The sequence below is a fragment of the Cannabis sativa genome, chromosome X, assembly GCF_029168945.1.
Source record: "Cannabis sativa cultivar Pink pepper isolate KNU-18-1 chromosome X, ASM2916894v1, whole genome shotgun sequence".
NCBI classification, from domain to species: domain Eukaryota; kingdom Viridiplantae; phylum Streptophyta; class Magnoliopsida; order Rosales; family Cannabaceae; genus Cannabis; species Cannabis sativa.
The window spans coordinates 8835392-8858180 of record NC_083610.1 but is presented as its reverse complement, the minus strand read 5'-3'; the positions used below and the strand labels follow the sequence as shown (position 1 = coordinate 8858180).

The 22789-nt window shown below is 32.0% G+C and overlaps 1 protein-coding gene across 1 annotated transcript; it reads left to right on the top strand.

Annotated features, from left to right (window-relative positions):
• Positions 1–21142: 21142 nt before the first annotated feature.
• LOC115700247 (uncharacterized) lies at positions 21143–22789 on the top strand. The gene is made up of 2 exons (XM_061105801.1): positions 21143–21493; positions 21647–22789. Exons 1-2 carry the CDS (start codon positions 21143–21145, stop codon positions 22787–22789), a joined length of 1494 nt encoding a protein of 497 aa, XP_060961784.1.

The window sequence follows — 22789 nt, the reverse complement described above, 5'->3', positions numbered from 1 at the left end:
TAGAACACTAAAAAAAACAATCAAACAACGAATTAAAAACAAGGAAAAAATGTTATGAAAACACAAAACCTTAGTACAAAAAATGAGAACAAAAACAACAATTAACCCTAAAAAAACACATTTAAAACTTAAAAATAACTAATAAGAAAACCCAAACTGACAAAAAGAAAAATAGTGTAGTTTGATTAAATGATGCTAAAAACTATTTAATAGCAGTAACAAAACCAAAAATAAAAACTAAAAAAACAAAAATGAGAACAAAAACAAAATGAAAAATAACGGTTGATTAAAAATTTTAACTTAATAAAATGAAAAAATTGAAGGTAAACAACACTTGGGTTTAACTTTAGGTTTCACTTCCAAATCAGGAACTTCATCCTCGAAGTCAAAATCGGAGAGAACCTAAAACATTATGGAGAAAAAAATTGAAACAGAAAACAGCAAACGAAAAACAAAACAACAAGAAAAAAACTAAAAAAAAAAATCGAAAAACAACCCAACTTACATCCTTGACAAATTTCGAAGATTTGGTTCTCTTTGCCTTACGAGATTCAATCTTAGCTTGAAAAAATCTTTTTTTAGAACCAGATGGCTATGCAGCATCACCCATTCCCTTCTTCGCAATGTCTTTCAAACCCATTTTAGGATCGTAGCATAGATGGGAGGTTGAAATTCACGGGTTAGGGCTTCACATGGAATGATAGTGGGTTATGGAAAAAAAAAAAAAAACTAAACCTATGACAGCATGTATAGGTATTTTTGTAATTATCAAACTTTTTAAAATATAATATTGAAAAATAATTTGTTTAAAAAAGTTTAAATAACCGAATAAAGATAAAAATGTAAAAAATTGGCAAAAACAGACACCAAGTGTAAAAATCCCAATAACTGAATAGTAATTATGTTGTTACCAAAAAGTTAAATTTAATAAGTCCTAAAAGACTAAAACTGTACATAGCATCCATCATTCATCATCTCTTATTATTATATAGTTTTTTAAATGGTACAAAATATCTCATTCAAATTTAATTATGGAGACAGTCATTAAAGAAAACGACTAATATACGACTAAGATGAGACTATGTTAATCAAATTGTTCTCCATAAATAACATAAACTAGCACTAAATTGAGTTTTTGGAAGGGAAAGATAACTCATGAAGCTTAAGCCTACTAGAAAAATAACTAATATAATAAGATACTAGTTGAAAAATAATTTTTCTCTTTAATTTAGAAATAAAAGACAATCTATGTAAAGAGAAAGCATTTATAATATCCTAAGTCAGGAGAAACTTTTTTCTTTAGTTATTAGATTTCTTTCCATAACATGGTTGAGAGAGGTAGGGACCTTTCACTTTGGCTATTATGAAATCACCAACAAAAAAAGATGTGAAACAATACGTTCTTATACAAGAAAATCATTAAGTTATTTAATATAAATAATTATATTGTTATTATAATTATACAGGTATTATAAAATATTAGTATTATGTAATATTATAATTTAGAGAAAGAAAATAGAGAAGAGATGAGATGAGAATTTTCTGAGTGTTTTATTCCAATAGGTGATCTCCTATTTATACACATACAAGAGTCAAATATTAAGAAACTAAGAGAAAGGGAAACTAAGAAAAAGGGAATGTTGATTACATTAATGGTAATAAATAAAAGATTTGGACATCCACATAATTAATACTATTTATAACACTCCCCCTTGGATGTCCATAATAACTGCCTCATTAAAAACCTCGCCGAGAAAACCCAGTGGGACAAAACTCGGTCAAGGAAAAAAGAGTGCAGTATGAAATTACTCCCCCTCATTTTGGCATTCGTGGAGATCCTTTAATCGACGCATTCCAATCTTGTGAACCATCTTCTCAAAAGTTGATGTTGGTAATGACTTCGTGAATAAGTCTGCAAGATTATCGCTTGATCGAATTTGTTGAACATCGATATCACCATTTTCTTGAAGATTGTGTGTAAAGAAGAATTTTGGTGAAATATGTTTAGTTCTGTCTCCTTTAATGTACCCTCCTTTAAGTTGAGCGATGCAAGCAGCATTATCTTCATAGAGAATTGTTGGTACTTCTTTATTAGATGTTAATCCACATGTTCCTCGAATATGTTGTGTCATTGATCTTAACCAAACACATTCTCGACTTGCCTCGTGAATTGCAAGTATCTCAGCATGATTTGAGGAAGTAGCCACCAGAGTTTGCTTTGTTGATCGCCAGGATATAGCAGTGTCACCGCAAGTGAACAAATAGCCAGTTTGAGATCTGGCTTTATGTGGATCAGATAAATATCCTGCATCTGCGTAGCCAATAAGTTGTGACCCACAATTATTAGAATAGAATAATCCTTTATCAATAGTACCCTGGAGATAGCGGAGTATGTGCTTAATCCCTTTCCAATGTCTATATGTTGGAGCAGAACTAAATCTTGCTAATAAATTGACAGAGAAAGCTATATCAGGTCTTGTACAATTAGCAAGATACATCAATGCTCCTATTGCACTAAGATATGGTACTTTTGGACCAATGAGCTCTTCATGTTCTTCTTTAGGTCGAAAAGGATCTTTTTCTACATCAAGTGACCTGACTACCATTGGGCTACTCAATGGGTGTGATTTATCCATATAAAACTGTCTCAAAATTTTTTCAGTATAAGTTGACTGATGAATGAAAATTCCACATTTTAAATGCTCAATTTGTAGACCAAGACAAAATTTTGTTTTTCCTAAATCTTTCATTTCGAACTCTTTCTTTAGATATTCCACAGCTTCTGAAAGTTTTTCAGGAGTAGTTCCAATAATATTCAAATCATCAACATATACAACAATGATAACAAACTCAGGACTTGAACTTTTTATAAAAACACATGGGCAAATAGGATCATTTTTATATCCTTCTTTTAATAAATATTCACTAAGTCGATTGTACCACATGCGTCCTGATTGTTTTAATCCATACAATGATCTTTGTAATTTAATTGAGCATATTTCTCGATTGCATGAATTATATGCATCAGGCATCTTAAATCCTTCAGGGATCTTCATGTAAATATCACTATCTAGTGATCCATATAAATAAGCTGTGACTACATCCATTAATCGCATATCGAGTTTTTCACTCACAGCCAGGCTAACCAAATATCTTAATGTTATTGCATCCACCACAGGAGAATATGTCTCCTCATAATCAATACCTGGCCTTTGAGAAAAACCTTGAGCTACAAGTCTTGCTTTGTATCTCACAACTTCATTTTTCTCATTTCTTTTACGTAAACATACCCATTTGTATCCAACGGGTTTCACACCTTCAGGTGTTTGGACTATAGGTCCAAATACTTTGCGTTTAGCAAGTGAATTCAATTCTGCTTGAATTGCTTCTTTCCATTTTGGTCAATCTTTTCTATTTTGACATTCTTTGATAGATTTAGGTTCAAGATCCTCGTTTTCATTCATAATTTCTAGCGCTACATTATAAGCAAAAATATTGTCGACAATTACTTCGAGTCGGTTCCATTCTTTTCCTGTATTGACATAATTTATTGAGATCTCATTATTGCTAATATTTTCAGGTACCTGAATCTCTTCAAGAGATTTGTTTATGTCAACATCTTCCTCGAAATTTTCAGCCTCTTCATTAGGGCCATCTTGATTATTTGCTCCCTTTCTTTTTCGAGGATTTTTATCTTTGGAACCGACTGGTCTACCACGTTTCAAACGTGCTTTAGAATCATTAATTAATTGTCCTTCTGGGACTTCAATTCGAATTGGAGCATTTTCAGCTGGAATATGTGATTTTGTAATTTTCTTTGGGTCAGTGAATGCATTTGGTAATTGATTTGCAATATTTTGCAAATGAATTATTCTTTGAACTTCAAGTTCACATTGATTTGTACGAGGATCAAATTGAGATAATGATTGTGCATTCCATATAATTTCTTTTTCCAGCTGTTTCTTTTCCCCTCCCCCTAAAGCTGGGAAACTTGTCTCATCAAAATGACAATCAGCAAAACGTGCTGTAAATACATCTCCAGTTGTGGGTTCGAGATATTTAATGATAGATGGAGATTCATACCCAACATATATTCCCAGCCTCCTTTGAGGACCCATCTTTGTTCGTTGTGGTGGAGCAATCGGAACATATACTGTACAACCAAAGATTCTTAGATGGGAAATATTTGGCTCCTGACCAAAAGCCAATTGTAGTGGGGAGAATTTGTGGTATGATGTTGGCCTAATGCGTACAAGTGCCGCAGCATGTAAAATAGCATGTCCCCAAGCTATAATTGGGAGTTTTGTTCTCATAAGTAATGGTCTTGCGATTAATTGGAGGCGCTTAATAAATGATTCTGCTAGACCATTTTGTGTATGTACATGAGCAACAGGATGTTCAACATTTATCCCTATTGACATACAATAATCATTAAAAGCCTGTGATGTAAATTCACCAGCATTATCAAGGCGGATTGTCTTGATTGCATAGTCTGGGAATTGTGCTCGTAATCGGATTATTTGAGCAAGCAATCTTGCAAATGCTACATTACGAGTAGATAATAAGCAAACATGTGACCCTCTAGTTGATGCATCTATCAATACCATAAAATATCTGAATGGTCCACATGGTGGGCAAATAGGCCCACATATGTCGCCCTGAATTCGTTCAAGAAATCCAGGGGATTCAATTCCAACCTTTACCGGTGAGGGCTTAATGATTAACTTTCCTTGAGAACAAGCAGCACATGAGAACTCACTGGATAAAAGAATCTTTTGGTTCTTCAATGGATGACCATGTGAGTTCTCTATTATTCTACGCATCATAATTGAACCGGGATGGCCTAACCGGTCATGCCAAATAACAAATAAATTTTTCTGGTTTGTGAACTTCTCGTTCACAATAACATGAGTTTCTATTGTACTTATACGTGTAACGTACAAACCTGAAGACAAACCAGGTAATTTTTCTAATATGCACTTTTTTCTTGAAACAATAGATGTAATGCAAAGATATTCAAAATTATTTTCATCTATTGTCTCAATATGATATCCATTACGACGTATATCTTTGAAACTCAACAGATTCCTTTTTGATTTGGTGGATAATAAGGCATCATCTATAATAATTTTTGTTCCTCTAGGCATCAATATAATGGCTCTTCCGGAGCCTTCAATTAAATTTGCAGTGCCTGATATTGTATTAACAGTTGCCTTCATTCTTGATAAATTTGAAAAATATTTATCACTTCTAAGTATTGTATGAGTGGTTGCGCTATCCACCAAACACATATCATCACCATTATTTGTAGAATCATGTATAGAATGACAAATGTCCATTACTTCATTAACAAAAAAAACATAATAAGTTCAAAATATAAATGCTTAAATAATAAAAGTTCATTACATAAACATGCTAAATAAAATAAACACCTTAAAGTAAATAAATGATAATAATAAAAAAACATAACAAAGAAAAGTGACTAATTGTGGACATTCACATCTCCATTATCGATATTCATGTTGTTATTAATGAGATCTTCATTAAAAAAATCTGCAACATCTAAGTGCGTAATATCCAAAGGCTCTTTGAGAAAACCATCATCTTGATAGGCAAAATTTGCTTCTATTTTCTCATTTCCTTTCACAGATGCTTGATAAAGATCAGCAAGGTGTTTTGCCGTACGACAGGCACGTGCCCAGTGTCCTTTTATTCCACATCTGGAACATAAATTTTCAGAATTTCTATGATTATTATTTTGAGAACCTTTTCCCTTGTTCTCAGTAGTTGTGCTTTTCATTGGAGTATATGAATTTTTATTTTGACCATTACGGTGCCAAACATTGCTTCGACCGCGATCGCGACCACGACCGCGACTTTGATTATGGTCACGACCATGTCTATTACTTCGATTATGATCACGACTACGACTATGATTATGATTGTCAGCAATTGTAGCATTCACTTCAGGGAATGGAGCAGACCCAGTTGGGTGAGATTCATGATTTTTCATCAAAAGTTCATTATTCTGCTCAGCTACTAGAAGACATGAAATCAATTCTGAATATTTTTTAAAATTTCACTCTCTATATTGCTGCTGCAGGAGCACATTAGAGGCATGAAAAGTAGTATATGTTTTATTCTAACATTTCATAGTCAGTAACTTTTTCTCCACACAACATTAATTTAGAAGTGATATTAAACATTGCAGAGTTATAATCACTTACTGATTTAAAATCTTGCAACCTCAGGTGCAACCAATCATTCTTAGCCTTTGGCAATATGACAGTTTTTTGATGGTCATATCTTTCTTTCAAATTTTGCCAAAGCACAAGAGGATCTTTTACGGTTAAATATTCAGATTTTAACCCCTCATGGAGATGATGGCGAAGGAAAATCATAGCCTTGGCCTTATTTTGTTTTGTTTCAGTATTTTGATCTTTGATGGTGTCTCCAAGACCCATAGCATCTAAATGGATTTCAGCATCAAGAATCCATGACAAATAGTTTTTTCCAGAAATATCAAGTGCCACAAAATCAAGTTTTGCAAGATTTGTCATGGAGAAAATTATATCAATATAAAGTGTAAATTATTAGACATATACATAAATTTTGGAAAAAAAAAATACAACAAAATATAGTACAATATAGAATAAGATAATAAGATTAAACAATATAATATGATAAACAAATCAACACACATATATAATATATAAGCATCTATATAGATATATATAAGCATAGACATATATTGTATAAATATTAATTCATAAAAAAAATGACTATCTCGAATGTGTTTCAGTCAGATGAGTATATATATATATACATATATATATAGTGTATCATGACTTTGAAGCAATTCGAGATCATATAACAAAAACATTGTCATACCTTGGTTAGAGGCTCGTGCTGATAACGTATTATAAAATATTAGTATTATGTAATATTATAATTTAGAGAAAGAAAATAGAGAAGAGATGAGAATTTTCTGAGTGTTTTATTCCAATAGGTGATCTCCTATTTATACACATACAAGAGTCAAATATTAAGAAACTAAGAGAAAGGGAAACTAAGAAAAAGGGAATGTTGATTACATTAATGGTAATAAATAAAAGATTTGGACATCCACATAATTAATACTATTTATAACAACAGGAAAATTATATTATTCTATTTAATTTTTATAATTATTAGTAATGCTTATATATATATATTGAGTAATAATTAATCTTTATTAAATCAAATCATCCACAACTAAGGAAGTAATTACACTAGATAAAGAATCCTTATTAAAATGGCAGTCAGCCTCAAAAAGAGAAGTTTGCGCTAAAGCATGCGCAACCTTATTAGCAGACCGCTTAACAAACTTAAAAGAAATATTATCAAAATCAGAAATTAAAGTCCTACAATCATAAAGAATATGGCCATAAGGAGAGACCATATATTTTGTCTTTTGTAAATCACTAATGACTTTTAAACAATCAGACTCAACTATAACACTTGTCCATCCATTCGTTTTACTCGAGGACAAAGCCTCTTTGATACCAATGGCTTCGACTATATGAGGTTGCAAATCGCCCCCCCCCCCCCCCTTGCACAAGGTTCTTGCCGCCATCACTAAACCAGCAGCAGTTCTAGCAACCAAACCCACTCCATACCTCCCCTCCATCCACGTTGACTTTAACGAATGGAAAGTCTGGTGCCGTCCATTTGTCAACACCACCCACAACACAGCTTTCAGCAGCCACAACAAACTTGTTCCTAGCATCAACCCAGTCCACATAGTTCAGTTTAGTAATGTTTATATTTAAATATAATGTACGCATATTATTTCTATCTATCAATATAATTATTTATATTGAATTATCATGTGATTATTAGGAGATATATAATTATTCGTAATCAAAAACATATTATTATAATTATACAAAAAAAAAATTAGAATATTCTACTAAATTTTTATTATTAATAGTAATGTTTATAGATAAATTATAAAATAGGTATATCTTTTAATAAATACAAATACGATTATTTGTATTGATGAGTTAACTAATTTATAGTTTTTTTTATGATAAAAAACTAAGTGATGAAAAATAAAAAATATCAATTACTAATTCTCTCAAGTATAAAAGTATAATATTTATTTGGATAATAAGTTAATGGAAAAAAGACAAGGGTTAAATGAGTAGTTTAATATATAAAAGTTTAAAAGTTTTTTTTTTTTTTTTTTTTGAGAAATAAAAGTTTAAAAGTTAATATGGTTTTTGGGGATGAAATTTATGGCGTCAAGTCAACCAATAGGGTTTAGGTGTAATTTTTTTTCTAACATAATTTGTGAAAGATTACTTTTTGATTCACTAGAAGCAGAAGAAGAGTTTGTTTTTTTCTAACTATTTAATCCCATAAAACACCGGATCAACACCATCCTAACAAAATATATCCCAAAAGTTTTAAGTCTAAAATAGTAAAACAAAACCTTAATTATCAATTTAATAATTAACACCAACCAATTTAATCATCTTCAATGCACTATATATCAACAATATTAAATAGCATTTATATAAAAACAACTGATAAATAATTCCATAAAAATCCCTCAAAAATTGATAAAAAAACTAAATCATCCTACTAGACGAGGTCAAAACCACATTAATTATAACTAAAAGAAAATTAAAATGGTCAATACTCCTAAAAGTAATAGTAACTTAATACAAATTACACCAAACACCTTAACAAAAATAAAATTCTTTTCATAACACAAAAGTCACCTAGCATGGCACAATGAACCCCAAAAAAGACACAACTCAAAGGCACAGAACTCTCACTTTTCGTGGCACTAACCTCTACCCACCTTACTGCATTTCCATCCAACTATTAATCACCTTCCGCAAACAAATTCCATAACAACCATAAAACTATTTTGAAACCAGGATCATTTTCTTAATTAAACTAAAACAAATAATACCGACAAACTAAATTTCATGTAGAACTACAAAATTATGAGAAAAACTAATAAAGACCAGACAACGAACCTAAGAACAAAAAATTGACTGATTAAGACTAGCTAATACAACTTATTAAACCGAGCCCATCTATGAAAAAACTCAAGGAACAGCATAACTAAGCAAAACGAAAAGAACAACTACTAAACCTCTTAAAACAAATGAATTAACAACTAGACAACCTAATAAACAACCCCTAAAGTATGCCCAGTTAGAAGAAAAAATCCACACAAAACACCATAATCAATTCGAGGAAACATACACATTTAAAAGATAAAACTTAACAACCCATAAAATCACATCTAAACGTAATCTCTCTAAAACAAACCAAAACTGAAAAAGAAACCAGTAAACTTTATAAACTCTCCCTCGAAAAACTAGATGGAAAAAAAAAGTACTAAAAACCAATCAAAAACACACTGAACTTCTAAAAAACACAAACAAAAAATCCTACAACCATTAGAAAATTTAAACTGCACCTAACAAAAAACTACTAAAACACCAACAAGAAAAATAGAGAGAACTGAGTCCAAACGGATCAACACCAAGAGCAAACAACACAATACAAAACTAAATTACAAAATGAAACCTAAAATCCAGCAAAAACCAAAAATTAAAAGACATAAACTTAATAAATACTAAAAAACAAAAAAAAAAAAAACAAGGTTTTTTTGATTTATAGGCAGAGGAGTCGTAGCTAGCCGTCTTGCTAGGAAAGAACGATAACAATTCAATTCTTTTAACAGCAGAAGAATTGGAACAAATAAGTAAGGGAGAAAGTTAGTTTGTAAATCTCTTTAACTATACAAATAGTTATATATATATATATATATGAATAATCTAATAGCAAAAAAAACAAACATAGATGTTCTTTTGAAATTAATAATTTCATACTGAACACTAATAAAGTAATATGAAAGCATTCTTCTATTAGGAAACGATTAAAATTTTTCATTTCAAATAAGAAGAAGAAAGAGACCAAAAATCTGGTTAATGAAAAACTCAGATAAAATCAAGGACCTTTAGAACGAATACGATGGAGATAATTAGTTAAATGACCTTAAAAAGTGTTTTTATTAACTGAGTAACCTTCATTTTAAAATTTTAGCTGCACTAGCCTTCTCCTTTAATAAAACTTTTATATCTCAATAATACCCTTTATTATTTTATATTTATTTTTAATTAAAAATAGAAAAGTGATATCATTAAAAAAAAAAAAAATAAATAAAAAAAAAAAAACACCTCCCCCTTACATGGTGTTTTCATGCTCTTTCAATATTTTTTTAAAAATCTTTCAAAATCTTCTGAAATCTCTTCAAATTTGTAAAAAAAATAAATTTATAATACACTTACATATAGACAAGATATTGTCAAGAGAGCGATTACATTCAAGGTAAGTGTGAATGAACCTTAATTTTTTAATTTTTTATTTTAAATGTAAAAAACAATAAAAGTTATATATTTTTTAGCTTGATTCTTATTTTTTTCATATATATGTGATAGAAACAATAATAAAATATTATACTAGCCATATTATTACTATTTTATAGTTTTTGAGTTGAAAATCTTATTTTTGCAAAGTGAACCTGAGGTTGAAGATGAATCGCAGGGAGCTCGACTATGTCAGTTGAGATAGTGATTTTAGTAGAACTCGACTATGTTAGTTGAGATTACAGATTTAGTAGAGCTCGACTGTTGTCGGTCGAGAAGACAGACGTTAAGGTAGAGCTCAACTAGATTTGATCCCAATTTATATTTTTAATTATTAAACTTTTTTCATCGATGTTTGCTAAAAGAGTAACATTCAATAGATATGATAATTCTAATAAAGCTCAACTAGCTCGACCAAACATGGTCAAGATAGTGTTAATACTCAATTATTGTTAAAACTTTTTGATGGACACATTGATAACACTTAATTAAATTTAGTTGAAAATTGGACTTGTTAATTATAATTTCAACATCAATATATTTTAACTAATATCAACCATCTATTTTTCATACGGGAGTGACTCAAATAGTAATCTATGTTCAGTACGATGGGGAGTGGAAGGATGAATAGGGGTCATATAAGTGGTCGCCAAAAGAAGTTATATATATAATTATCGATGATTCGAGCACTACTTGGATAAATTTATAAGAAAATTAGAGCCAATCAAATTTTCAAAAAATAGCTCAACTTAGAGTGGTTGAGCTCAACTATATGTGGTTGAGATTAGTAAATATTGTAATTATATGACTCGACTATAATTAGTAGAGCTCGACCATTCATGGTTGAGATTCATAATTATTAATCAAATTAATTTTTATATTGATCAAATTTTGTAAAGGTTAGAAGTGACAATAGATATTATACCATTTTGCAAATAGATTAAAATTATCAAGATTATTATGATATGTAAAGAATGTAGCAATAGAAATTATGACATTTATAAAATATATAGTTTTGTCTAAAGTAAACATGAAATGTCACAATAATATTTTAGAAATAAATTTTTTTTTTCTTAAATAGATCAAATCATCAAGATTATTATCAATTTTCTTTATTAGTAGAGAATGTGGCAATATACATTATAACATTTATAAAATGTATAGTTTTGTCTAAAATAAATATGAAATGTCACAATAATATTTTAGAACATAATTTTTTTCTTAAGAAGATTAAATCATCAAGATTATTATTGATTTATTTATTTGTAGAGAATATGGCAATAGTCATTATAACATTTATAAAATATATAATTTTGTCTATGGTAAATATGAAATGTCACAATTATATTTTAAAAACACAATTTTTTTCTTAAATAGATTAAATCATCAAGACTGTTATAATTTTCTTTATTAGTAGAGAATGTGGCAATAGACATTATAATATTTATAAAATATATGATTTTATCTAAAGTAAATATGAAAGCTCGGCCATATTAAATCATATAGCTCGACTATAATGTGTAGAGCTCGACCATTATGTTAATTCTATTTTTGGCATATTTAATTGACAAAAATATTTTATTATTTAATGTATTTTCGGCTGGTATGTATTAATATGGTTTCCTTATTTGTGTGTATCTAAACTTGGAAAGAAAGTTGTTTAGCTTTCCTATTTATGGAAATTGAGGTAAATATGGTAAGTTTTGATTACACATTTATTCTTATCTAACCAGCTGTTAATCTGATCTTGTGTTGAGTTTCCCATTTTCTTAGATCAGGTTTCTTGAAGAGAAAACCAGAGCTAAACTTTCCTTTTATAAAAGGAAAGTTGCAGTTACTGCCCACGATTCTGTAGGTACAGAAACAGAAATTCCTGGACTGATTGAAGAATTATTTTAGGGAAGTTTCTAGTGGGTTGAGGTCTTGTTCAGACCGAATGTAAGCTGTCAATAAGATGTATATTCATTATAAATACATCTTATATCAGCGAGGTTTTGTATCTTTTTCATTCACTTTCATATCTTTAGGAAAGAGTGTCTTTGTTATGTAGAGAAGAGTTGTTCGACTCTTACTCTGTTTATTTGTTGTTTGTATTGTCTTGAGTCTGTATTCAAGTCTACAACGAAGAAGAACATCAGTGCACCTTCGGGAGAAGGGTATTTACAATCTTTCGGGAGATTGCTTTTGAAGTCTTGCATCAGGAGGATACAAGCACACCTTCCGGAGAAGGGTTTTTATAAGCTTTCGGGAGATTGCTTTTGAAGTCTTGCATCGGGATGATACAAGCACACAACCTTCGGGAGATGGTTGTATAGGCTTTCGGGATATAGCCTTTAAGCCTTGAATCGAGAGGATTCAAGCACTCTTTAAGGTGATCGAAGGGAGTTCGAGCTCTTGGAGTTTTATCAAGATTCGGTTAGTAGGTGGAATACATCAAGCTTGCGACATACAATAAGAGGAAGTCTATTTATGCATAAGTCAATTACTTTGTATTTTTGATACCGATCTAATGAATCTTATCTCTGGGCGTGGCCCCGTGGACTAGTAACAATCTGAAAGGATTGTTGAAACCACGTACAAAAATCTTGTGTGTTTTTACTTTTATGCACTGTTTGGTTTTCTGGGTTTCTCTGGAGTTACAGAGTTGTATTCTGTAACTACGGAAAAACTGTTTTCAGTACCAGTTTCATTATTCCGCATTTAATTAATCACTTAATTAAATAATCAAACTAGGGAATATTAAAATACGGAATTTCAATTGGTATCAGAGCAAGTCACTAAATTCTTAGTGAGATCTTGAGGTTATTCCGTTTAACTTGTTTTGTGTGAGATGTCTTTGTTTGCAGAAGGAAGCTCTATCTCTCGACCTCCTCTATTGAATGAGTCGAATTATCCTTATTGGAAGGTCAGGATGAGAGCATTCATCAAATCGCAAGATGAGAAGGCATGGAGAGCTATTCTTACAGGCTGGTCTCAACCTACTGAAAATGATGAAAAAGGTAATACTCAGGTAAAATCTGAACTCAGTTGGACCACTGAAGATGAAAAATTGTCTAATTATAATAATAAGGCTTTACATGCTATTTTTAATGGTGTTGGTGAAGGCTTTATAATAATAAAGCATGGGAAATCCTTCAAATTCAATTTGAAGGTACTGTTGATGTAAAGAGATCACGATTTACCATGTTGCAAACTAGATTTGATGAATTGAGAATGTCAGAAACTGAAACTTTAAATGATTTTTATGAAAGATTATCTGATATTTCTAATGAGTTTTTTTGCCTTGGGAGAAAAATTAGATGAATCTGTCTTGGTTCGAAAGATTGTTCGAGTTCTTCCTGACAGGTTTGACACAAAATTGCTTGCAATGGAAGAGGCAAAAGACTTTGACAAAATGAAGGTTGAGGAACTCATGGGGTCTTTAAGAACTTTTGAGTTGAATCAACAGATCAAGAAAAAGAGTAAGCAAAGTCTCTCGAATGAGAAAATCAAAGGTATTGCTTTCAATGATTCTGAAAATATTGTTTCTGATGATGAAAATGATGATGAAATGGCCTTGTTAGCAAAAAATTTCCAAAGATACATGAAATCTGCTGGAAATAAAATGAACTTTTCAAAGAACTCAAATGGTAACATTTCAGGTAACAATCCCTCTAAACCTTTTTCATCTAACAAAGATATCCGTTGCAGAGAGTGTGAAGGGTTTGGTCATATTCAATCTGAATGTGCCAATACCTTAAAGAAAAATAAAAAGGGATTGAATGTTACTTGGAGTGATGATTCTGAAAGTAGTGAAGATGAAAGAGAAAAAATTGCTCTAACAAGTGTTTTGTCAAGAAATTTGCTGGAAAAAGGAAAATTCATGTGCATGAATAATATCTCGATCGATGACAACAAGGAAGAATCTAGATCCGAATCAGATGAGTCAGAAATTGATGAGAATTCTATGGCTGAATCCTACAAGGTAATGTTTGGTAAGTTGATGGAAACATGTGCTGAAAATCGCTCCCTGGTTAAAGATAATAAAGTCTTGTGTAACAACATTAATGAGTTGGAAGATAAACTTAAATGTTGTGAATCTGAACTATCTTTAAAAGAGTCTAAAATTATTTCTTTAACCAAGGAACTTGATAACATTAAAAAGAATGTGAAAATGCTAAATCCAGGTTCCACCATCTTTGAAAAAATTCAAAAATCTGGCCAAACCAATCTTGTTGGTCTGGGTTATGTTTCTAATCAACCTAATTCTAATACCACTTTTGTTAAATCTAATAGTTTTGTTTCTGGAAGAACTGTTTCTACCTCGCAGGTTTCTGTCTCTACAGCAAAGCACTCTGCTGTTACAGAAAAGAAGCACCACGGTAAGTTTGACAATTCCAAAGGGAATGGAAGACGTTTCATCCCTATTTGCCATTTTTGTGGGAGAAAAGGTCACATTCGACCTAAATGCATCACTATGCAAAACATGTTTAAATCTAATTACCTTGAAAATAAACATGTTTTACAAAAACAAAAATGGGTTGTCAAAAATAAATGCTTGGTAGGTTCTTCTTGTTTTAAAACTATTGCTACTAACATGTGGTACTTTGATAGTGGGTGTTCTAGACACATGACAGGTGAAAAAGAATATCTTGAGAACATTAGACCAATGCAGTGTGAAGAAGTTACTTTTGGTAACGGTCTTGTTGGAAAAGTCATAGGGATAGGAACTCTCAATTTCGAAGGGCTTCCTAGACTGAAGAATGTCATGTTGGTTGATGGACTAAAATCTAATCTTCTTAGCATTATTCAAATTTGTGATCAGGGTTATACTGTGAGCTTTGATAGTAATCATTGTTATGTGTATAATATTCTTGGTGAAATTGTCTTGCAAGGGTTCAAATCTAATGATAATTGTTACACCATCACTACCTATGCTACTTGTCACTCTGTTATTAACACCACTGATTTATGGCATGAAAAACTTGGTCATATTCATTTTAAAAATCTGAGGAGATTGTCTAATGCAGGAATTGTTCAAGGATTACCTAAATTAGGTAAGGAGTCTTTGGGAAAATGTGGACCATGTCAGCTTGGTAAGCAACTGAAAATTTCTCATAAGAGTGTTTCTGATGTGAATACTTCCAGAGTCCTCGAACTCCTACATATGGACTTAATGGGTCCAATCCAGGTTGAAAGCTTGAATGGTAAAAGGTATATTTTTGTGTGTGTTGATGATTTCTCTTGGTTTTCATGGGTAGAATTTTTTAGAGAAAACATTGATACTTTTGATGTTTTTAAATATCTTTGCTTGAAATTAAAAGTTCAAAAAGATTGCAACATTGGTAAGATAGTTCGTGGTAAGAGTAATCATGGAAATGATTTTGAAAATACTGTGTATGGTAAATTCTGTAAATCTTATGGTATTTTTCATAATCTTTCTGCTCCTAAAACCCCACAACAAAATGGAGTGGTTAAGGATTCCCACCTTCTCGATCATGTTTTAGATGAGGCTTTGTATGGCTTGAAAGAAGCACCCTGTGCTTGGTATGAGCGTCTATCTGAGTTTTTACACTCTCATGGTTATAGAAAAGGAAATGTTATTAAAACACAGTTCATCACACACATTCAATTTGATATTATTTTTTCATATGTTGATGATCTTGTTTTTGGATCTACTTCTAACTCTGAAGTGCAGGTTTTTGTTTCCCAAATGCAAAAGGAGTTTGAAATGAGCATGGTAGGTGAACTCACTTATTTTCTCGGTCTTCAAGTGAAGCAATCAGATGAGGGAACTTTTGTCACTCAAAGCAAATATGCAAAGAACTTGGTGAAAAAGTTTGGTCTTGAGAAAGCCAAACATATCAACACTCCCATGAGCACAACTTTGAAACTAAGCAAAGATGAACAAGGAGTAAAGGTAGATCAAACTTTGTATCGAAGTATGATAGGTAGTTTGCTTTATCTTACTGCTAGTCGTCCTGACATTTGTTATAGTGTTGGTGTTTGTGCACGATATTAGGCAAATCCCATGGAATCCCATCTTTCTGCTGTGAAAAGAATTATTCGCTATGTAAACAGCACTATTGATTTTGGGATTTGGTTTTCTAAAGACACTAACTCTAACCTTGTTTGCTTTAGTGATGCTGATTGGGCAGGTAATACAGATGATAGAAAAAGTACTAGTGGTGGATGTTTCTATCTTGGAAACAATCTTGTTTCATGGCACAGCAAGAAGCAAAACTCAATCTCTCTGTCCACAGCTGAGGCTGAGTATATTGATGCGGGTAGTTGTTGTACCCAATTGTTATGGATGAAACAAATGATGGCAGATTATGGGTTTGATTTGAAAACTTTAACCATCTTTTGTGATAACACTAGTGCTATAAACATTTCTAAGAATCCTGTTCAACACTCTCGCACAAAGCACATAGACATTCGTCATCACTTTATTAGAGAGCTAGTGGAAAATAAAATTCTAGTCTTAGAATATGTTGAAACTGTTGGGTTTTATGCCCTAAATAAAACTCATTTCAATATAATCAGATTTACTTATTAATATAGATCAGAAATAACATTTAATGTTGCATGGTTCACATAATTTATTTCATGATTATATGTACATAATGTATAAATTCATCTGAAACCCTTTTCACATACTTGATCCTGTTTATTGTGCCGTCAACACATTAGAAAGTAAACATGACTATGTGAATAAAGTTTCCTAGATTTATCAGACACAGGGTTTTACTGATATGATAATCTACAACAGAGTTTACTAGCATTTGGAGAAGTGCTATGTTCTTTCCAGAGCATTGGTTAAAGTAAAGCTCAGGTTGGATGCATGGAGTATGCATCGGAAGGGACCGATATTGAACTTTGACTTAGATTTATTAAACTTACCGTAATATCTATTCAATTCAATATCGCCTAGTTGATCCTAGATCAAATGTTCTTAATCCTGTTATGATTAGGCTCAATCTTGAAAGGCTATTCGTGTTCTTTGATTTGTTAGTTAAGCCTACTTTTAGGTCAGGGTGATACGTACATTTTGGGAACACGGTAGTGCAATTGAGTGGGAGCGCTATCATAAACATGGAATCTATAGCTTCTATCTGGCGAATAGTAAGCAAAGGATGATCTCCTTCGAGCTTGACCAAACGAACATAAATGGTGGAGTACTCATTTCACATAAGCTGAAATATCATTTATACGGGGTCAAGTGTTTTAAGGATAAAATACATTGTAGGGTGTAACGGTAATCTAATCCCTTTACAGTGTAGATCATTCATATAGAGGATCATTGATCAAATTAGGATTATAACAATGGATAACTAATGATGTGTCTATATGGTGGAACATATAGAGCATTCTATATAACTGAGAGTGCAATTCTAAGTTCTATGCGTGGATTCAACAAAGAATTAATAAGTTAGTAAATTTTAGTGCTAAATTCTTGATCTACTTATTGGAAGCTCGGTTATATAGACCCATGGTCCCCGTACTAGTTGAGATAATATTGCTTGTAAGACTCATGTAATTGGTTTTGATTAATCAATTATAATTCTCAAATTAGACTATGTCTATTTGTGAAATTTTCACTAAGTAAGGGCGAAATTGTAAAGAAAGAGTTTTAGGGGCATATTTTTTAATTATGATACTTTGTATGGTTCAGTTAATAAATATGATAAATGACAATATTATTTGATAATTATTTATAGTTATTAAATAGTTAGAATTGGCATTTAAATGGTTGAATTTGAAAATTGGCGTTTTTGAGAAAATCAGATGCAGAATTGAGAAAACTGCAAAATCCAAGTAAGGCCCATTACTGTACATGGCCGGCCACTTGGTTTGAATTTTTAAACTGATATTTTCATTATTTTAATGCCAAATAATTCAAACCTAACCCTAGTGGAATGCTATAAATAGATAGTGAAGGCTTCAAGAAAATTACACTTCTAATTCAGGAAAAAAAATTGAGCCTTCTCTCTCCCTATCTTTGGCCGACCCTTCTCTTTCTCCTTCCCTCTTCAATTTCGAAAATCTTAGTGTGAGAGTAGTGCCCACACACAGCAAGTGATACCTCAATCATAGTGAGGAAGATCGTGAAGAAAGACTTTCAGCAAGAAGGAGTTTCAGCATCAAAGATTCAGAGAAAGAGATCCAGGTTCAGATATTGATAATGCTCTGCAACAGCAAGGAATCAAGGGCTAGATATCTGAACGAAAGGAGTCATTTAATTCCGCTGCACCCAATGTAAGGTTTCCTAAACTTTATATGTGTTTATTTCATCGTTTTAGAAAGTTCATATTTAGGGTGTTAATCAACATACTTGTGAGTAGATCTAAGATCCTGGTAAAATAAATTCCAACAGAAACTAGCAAACAAATTGCAGATATTTTTACTAAAGCTCTTGACTCGGTCCGTTTTATTTCTCTAAGGAAATCCTTAGGGGTTTGTACTGTTTAATGTTTTTGTTCTTCTTAATCCTTGATATTTGAGTTGTCTTAGAGTTCATAATGTCTTGTCCTTGTCCTAGAAGAAAATCTCAACCTTATAAGAATTACAGTCACTATTTTATTGCTAATGTTGTAATGTTATGGTGTCATACAGGTTTATCAAGAAAATTATTCACTCCTCACAGGAATATTCGGGTTCATCAAACAGTGTTATGTAAGCTATCATTTTTGAATAATGTTGTTTAAAAACTGTGTGTTCAAGCTCCATTGGATGAATAGAGCTACCTATCTCAATGTGTGAAAGCCATCTCTGAGTAAGTTGGAACTATGTAATTAGGAGTTATGTAGAAGATACGCTACCATTGAAAAGGGCTACCATTGAGGTAGTGTGACAGCATCTCCTATGGTTACAATTTATCAGAAAAAGTCTTTTTGACATATTGGGCAATGTTCCCTGCTTACACTTTCACACACTTATGCTTCACACAGTTTGGGGTAAAATATTTCTATCCTCGAAAATGGTGTTATAAAGTTGTTACATGCTGTTTGATTTACTTTAATATTCTTGGTGACGGAGTCAATTTTTCCTGTGTAACCGGTATGACCTCATTCTATTACTTCATTAGCTTGATAAAATAATTTCTGACTATTCTTATGAGTTTGATTTTTTCATCAGGGACAAAGACAAGCGGACATTGTGAATTCTGTTGACCAAAAGTCCATCACTCATTTATTTTGATGATAAACAAATATTTGATTATTATTTGTTACTAATATTTTCTTGATCATTTTGCAAGCAAGTTCACAAAGTATCCATATTTGCTCGGTAAAGTCAAACATAATCAAAGAAGTAGATTCAACAAGTATATAAACTACTTCGTACTTCATAAGAGCAAAAGATTCATCAAGGGATCAACAAGTCAAGACCCTATTCAAAAGAGGTCTTCAAAAAGCTCAAAGTCAAAAGTCAACCCGAAAGTCAAAGTCAAATCAAAGTCAAAAGTCAACTCTCGGGAAAAGTCAACATGGGATCAAAACATGCAAATCAAGCTAGGAAGCTCATCTACATCAAGACTACAAACAATCAAATGGTATAAATTTGCTTTAGTCTTGTTAAAGTGATTTGCATAGTATACTAGGATTTATAAGTTCAAAAGTTTGGCTCACTAACTTGTGCGACAAGTTATTTCACAAAAAATGATATCTAAATTTTCTAAATTGATTTTTAAGATCACATATTATTTAACTAAGAGAACGCAACTGGAATTTTTGAAATCGGATAAACGAGTAAAAAGTTATGCACGTTTTAGTTCGAAAAAATGAACCTTTTGCATCTGGAATTCCGGTTCCCATCCGGAATTCCGGTTGCCAACCGGAATTCCGGTTGTAACCAATCCGGAATTCCGGATCATGGCTGAAGTGGCCTCGAAAAATGTGCTAACGGCTATAAACGGCTAGTTTTCATTCCTACACTATATAAACTCGTTTTTCACTCAAAAATGTAGGTTGGTTGAGCTTCTATTCATCATATAATATCATTCTAAGTGTTCTAAACTAAAGAATTATCATCTTTTCATAAACACACCAACCACACACACTTGAGCCAAACTTGTTCTTATCTTCTCTAGTGTGCTTGCAATTCTCTCTAGGATTTTACTTTGTTTTCCATCTTATTAGAGAGAGTTTGCTTTGTATTTCAAAATTACATATTCATTGTATTGAGAGGTGAGGTTGGCACCGGTAGAAAAACAACTCGGTTGTAGGTGAGGTTGACACCGATTTTGTAAACAACCCGAGAAAAGTGAGATTGGCACTTCAACAATCCGGCGAGGTTGATAGTCCTTGGAAGGAAACTATTGTGAGAGGTTTGGGAAAAACCTTGGTGAAAAATTCCCCGGTTGTAAGGGTTAGTCAAGCCCGTTAACTTGGCTCGATATTGGAACTCAAAGCTAGGTCCATAGCTTTGAAGACCAAGGACGTAGGTGGCATAGTTCTACCGAACCTTGTAAAAATCGAGAGTTTGCATCTTCTAATCCTTAAACTCTTTATTTTACAAGTTTGATTATTTGTCATAATATATTGCTTGCCATATTACTTGCTTTTATTTGATTAAGTGGCTAATTGCTTAATTTTGTGTTAAAAGTTTTGATTTACCGAAATTAGTATAAATTTCCAATTCACCCCCCCTCTTGGAAACATATCTTGGGCTAACAATTGGTATCGGAAGCAAGGGCTCAAATTATTTGATTAGATTTCACAATCTAGAGCATGGCGTTTCCAAGTAATTCACACAATAACATGCTAGAAGGTTTAAGCACAAGTAGAGCACCATTCTTTGATGGGGTAGACTTTCCTTATTGGAAAATTAGAATGGAAATGTATCTTCAATCCATTGATTATGATTTGTGGCATATTGTATGTTATGGTCCTTACATTCCTATGCATGTTGTAGATGGTGTAGAAACTGTAAAGAAATATGATGCATACAATGAAAATGATAAAAAGATGATGTCTAAGAATGCTAAGGCTAAGTACGCTTTAATATGTGGATTAGATAGAGATATATTTAAAAATATTGAGCAAGCCTCCTCGGCTCATGATATGTGGAAAATGTTAGAAGTAACTCATCAAGGAACTAGTGCCATGAAAGAAACTAAAATTCAACTTTTAGTTACTCAATATGAAAATTTCAAGATGTTACAACATGATACCATTGCTAACATGTATACTCGTTTCACAACTATTACTAATGGTTTGAACTCTCTTGGCAAGGTACTTACACAAAAAGATATGGTCACCAAGATTTTGAGAAGTCTCACCAAAGCCTATCAAGGCAAAGTAGTTGCCATCCAAGAAGCCAAGGACCTCTCAACTCTACCATTGGAAGAGCTCATTGGTTCTCTCATGAATCATGAGATTTTCATGAATGCTCAAGAAGAAGAGGAAGTCGATAAAAAGAAGAAGAACACCATTGCATTCAAATCCACTTCACATGATGATAGTGAAGCTAGTGAGCATGGTGATAGTGATATGGAGGATATAACACTACTCACAAAGAAATTTAAGAAGTTTTTGAAGTTCAAGAAGAATGCAAATAGATTTTACAAAGGGAGTAACTCAAGGGAGAGCTCAAGAAAAGATGATCAAATTACTTGCTATGAATGCAAAAAGCCCGGTCATATGAAAACGGATTGTCCCTTGAGAAAGAGGAATAGAAGAAGGGCAATGGTGGCTACTTGGAGTGAAAGCGAGAAAGAAAGTTCCGAAGATGAACAACATGAGATAGCCAACACTTGCTTTATGGCCATTGATGATAAGGTAAGTAATCCTGACCATTCAAGTGATTTTGAAAGTGAAAGTGATGATGATGCACTTGATATGTCTTATGATGAATTATCAAAATCCTTTAATGATTTGTTTGTTGATTTTGAAAAATTGCTTGCTAAGAACTCAACTCAAAGAAAGAAAATAAGTTTATTGCTTGAAGAAGTTGAGGCTTTGAAAGTAAAAGAAAATGAGTTTTTGATTGAAACCCAATGCAAAAAGTGTTCCTTATTTGAAAAAGATGTTGTAAACTTGAAAGCTAAAATTGATGATTTAAACAAGGTGGTTTACAATTTTACAAAAGGAAAAGAGAATTTTGAAATGATGCTTGGGAGTCAAAAATGTGCTTTTTCAAAAAGTGGTATAGGATATAACACTAGTGTGAAACAAAAATTACTTAAGAATTTCTTTGTCAAGTCATCTAGTAATTTGAACTTAATTTGCACTTATTGTAATCAAGATGGTCACACTAAATCCTATTGCCATGTGAAAAAGAATGCCTATTTTGGTAAGGCTATTTGGATACAAAAGGTTTTAAAGACTAACATCAAAGGACCCAAAGTCATGTGGGTACCAAAAAGAAAGATATAA

Coding starts and splice junctions, on each gene's coding strand:
- LOC115700247 (XM_061105801.1), top strand. CDS start 21,143: ATGGCGTTTCCAAGTAATTCACACAATAACATGCTAGAAGGTTTAAGC. Junction 21,494..21,646: donor ATATGTGGAAAATGTTAGAA/GTAACTCATCAA, acceptor TCTCTTGGCAAG/GTACTTACACAAAAAGATAT.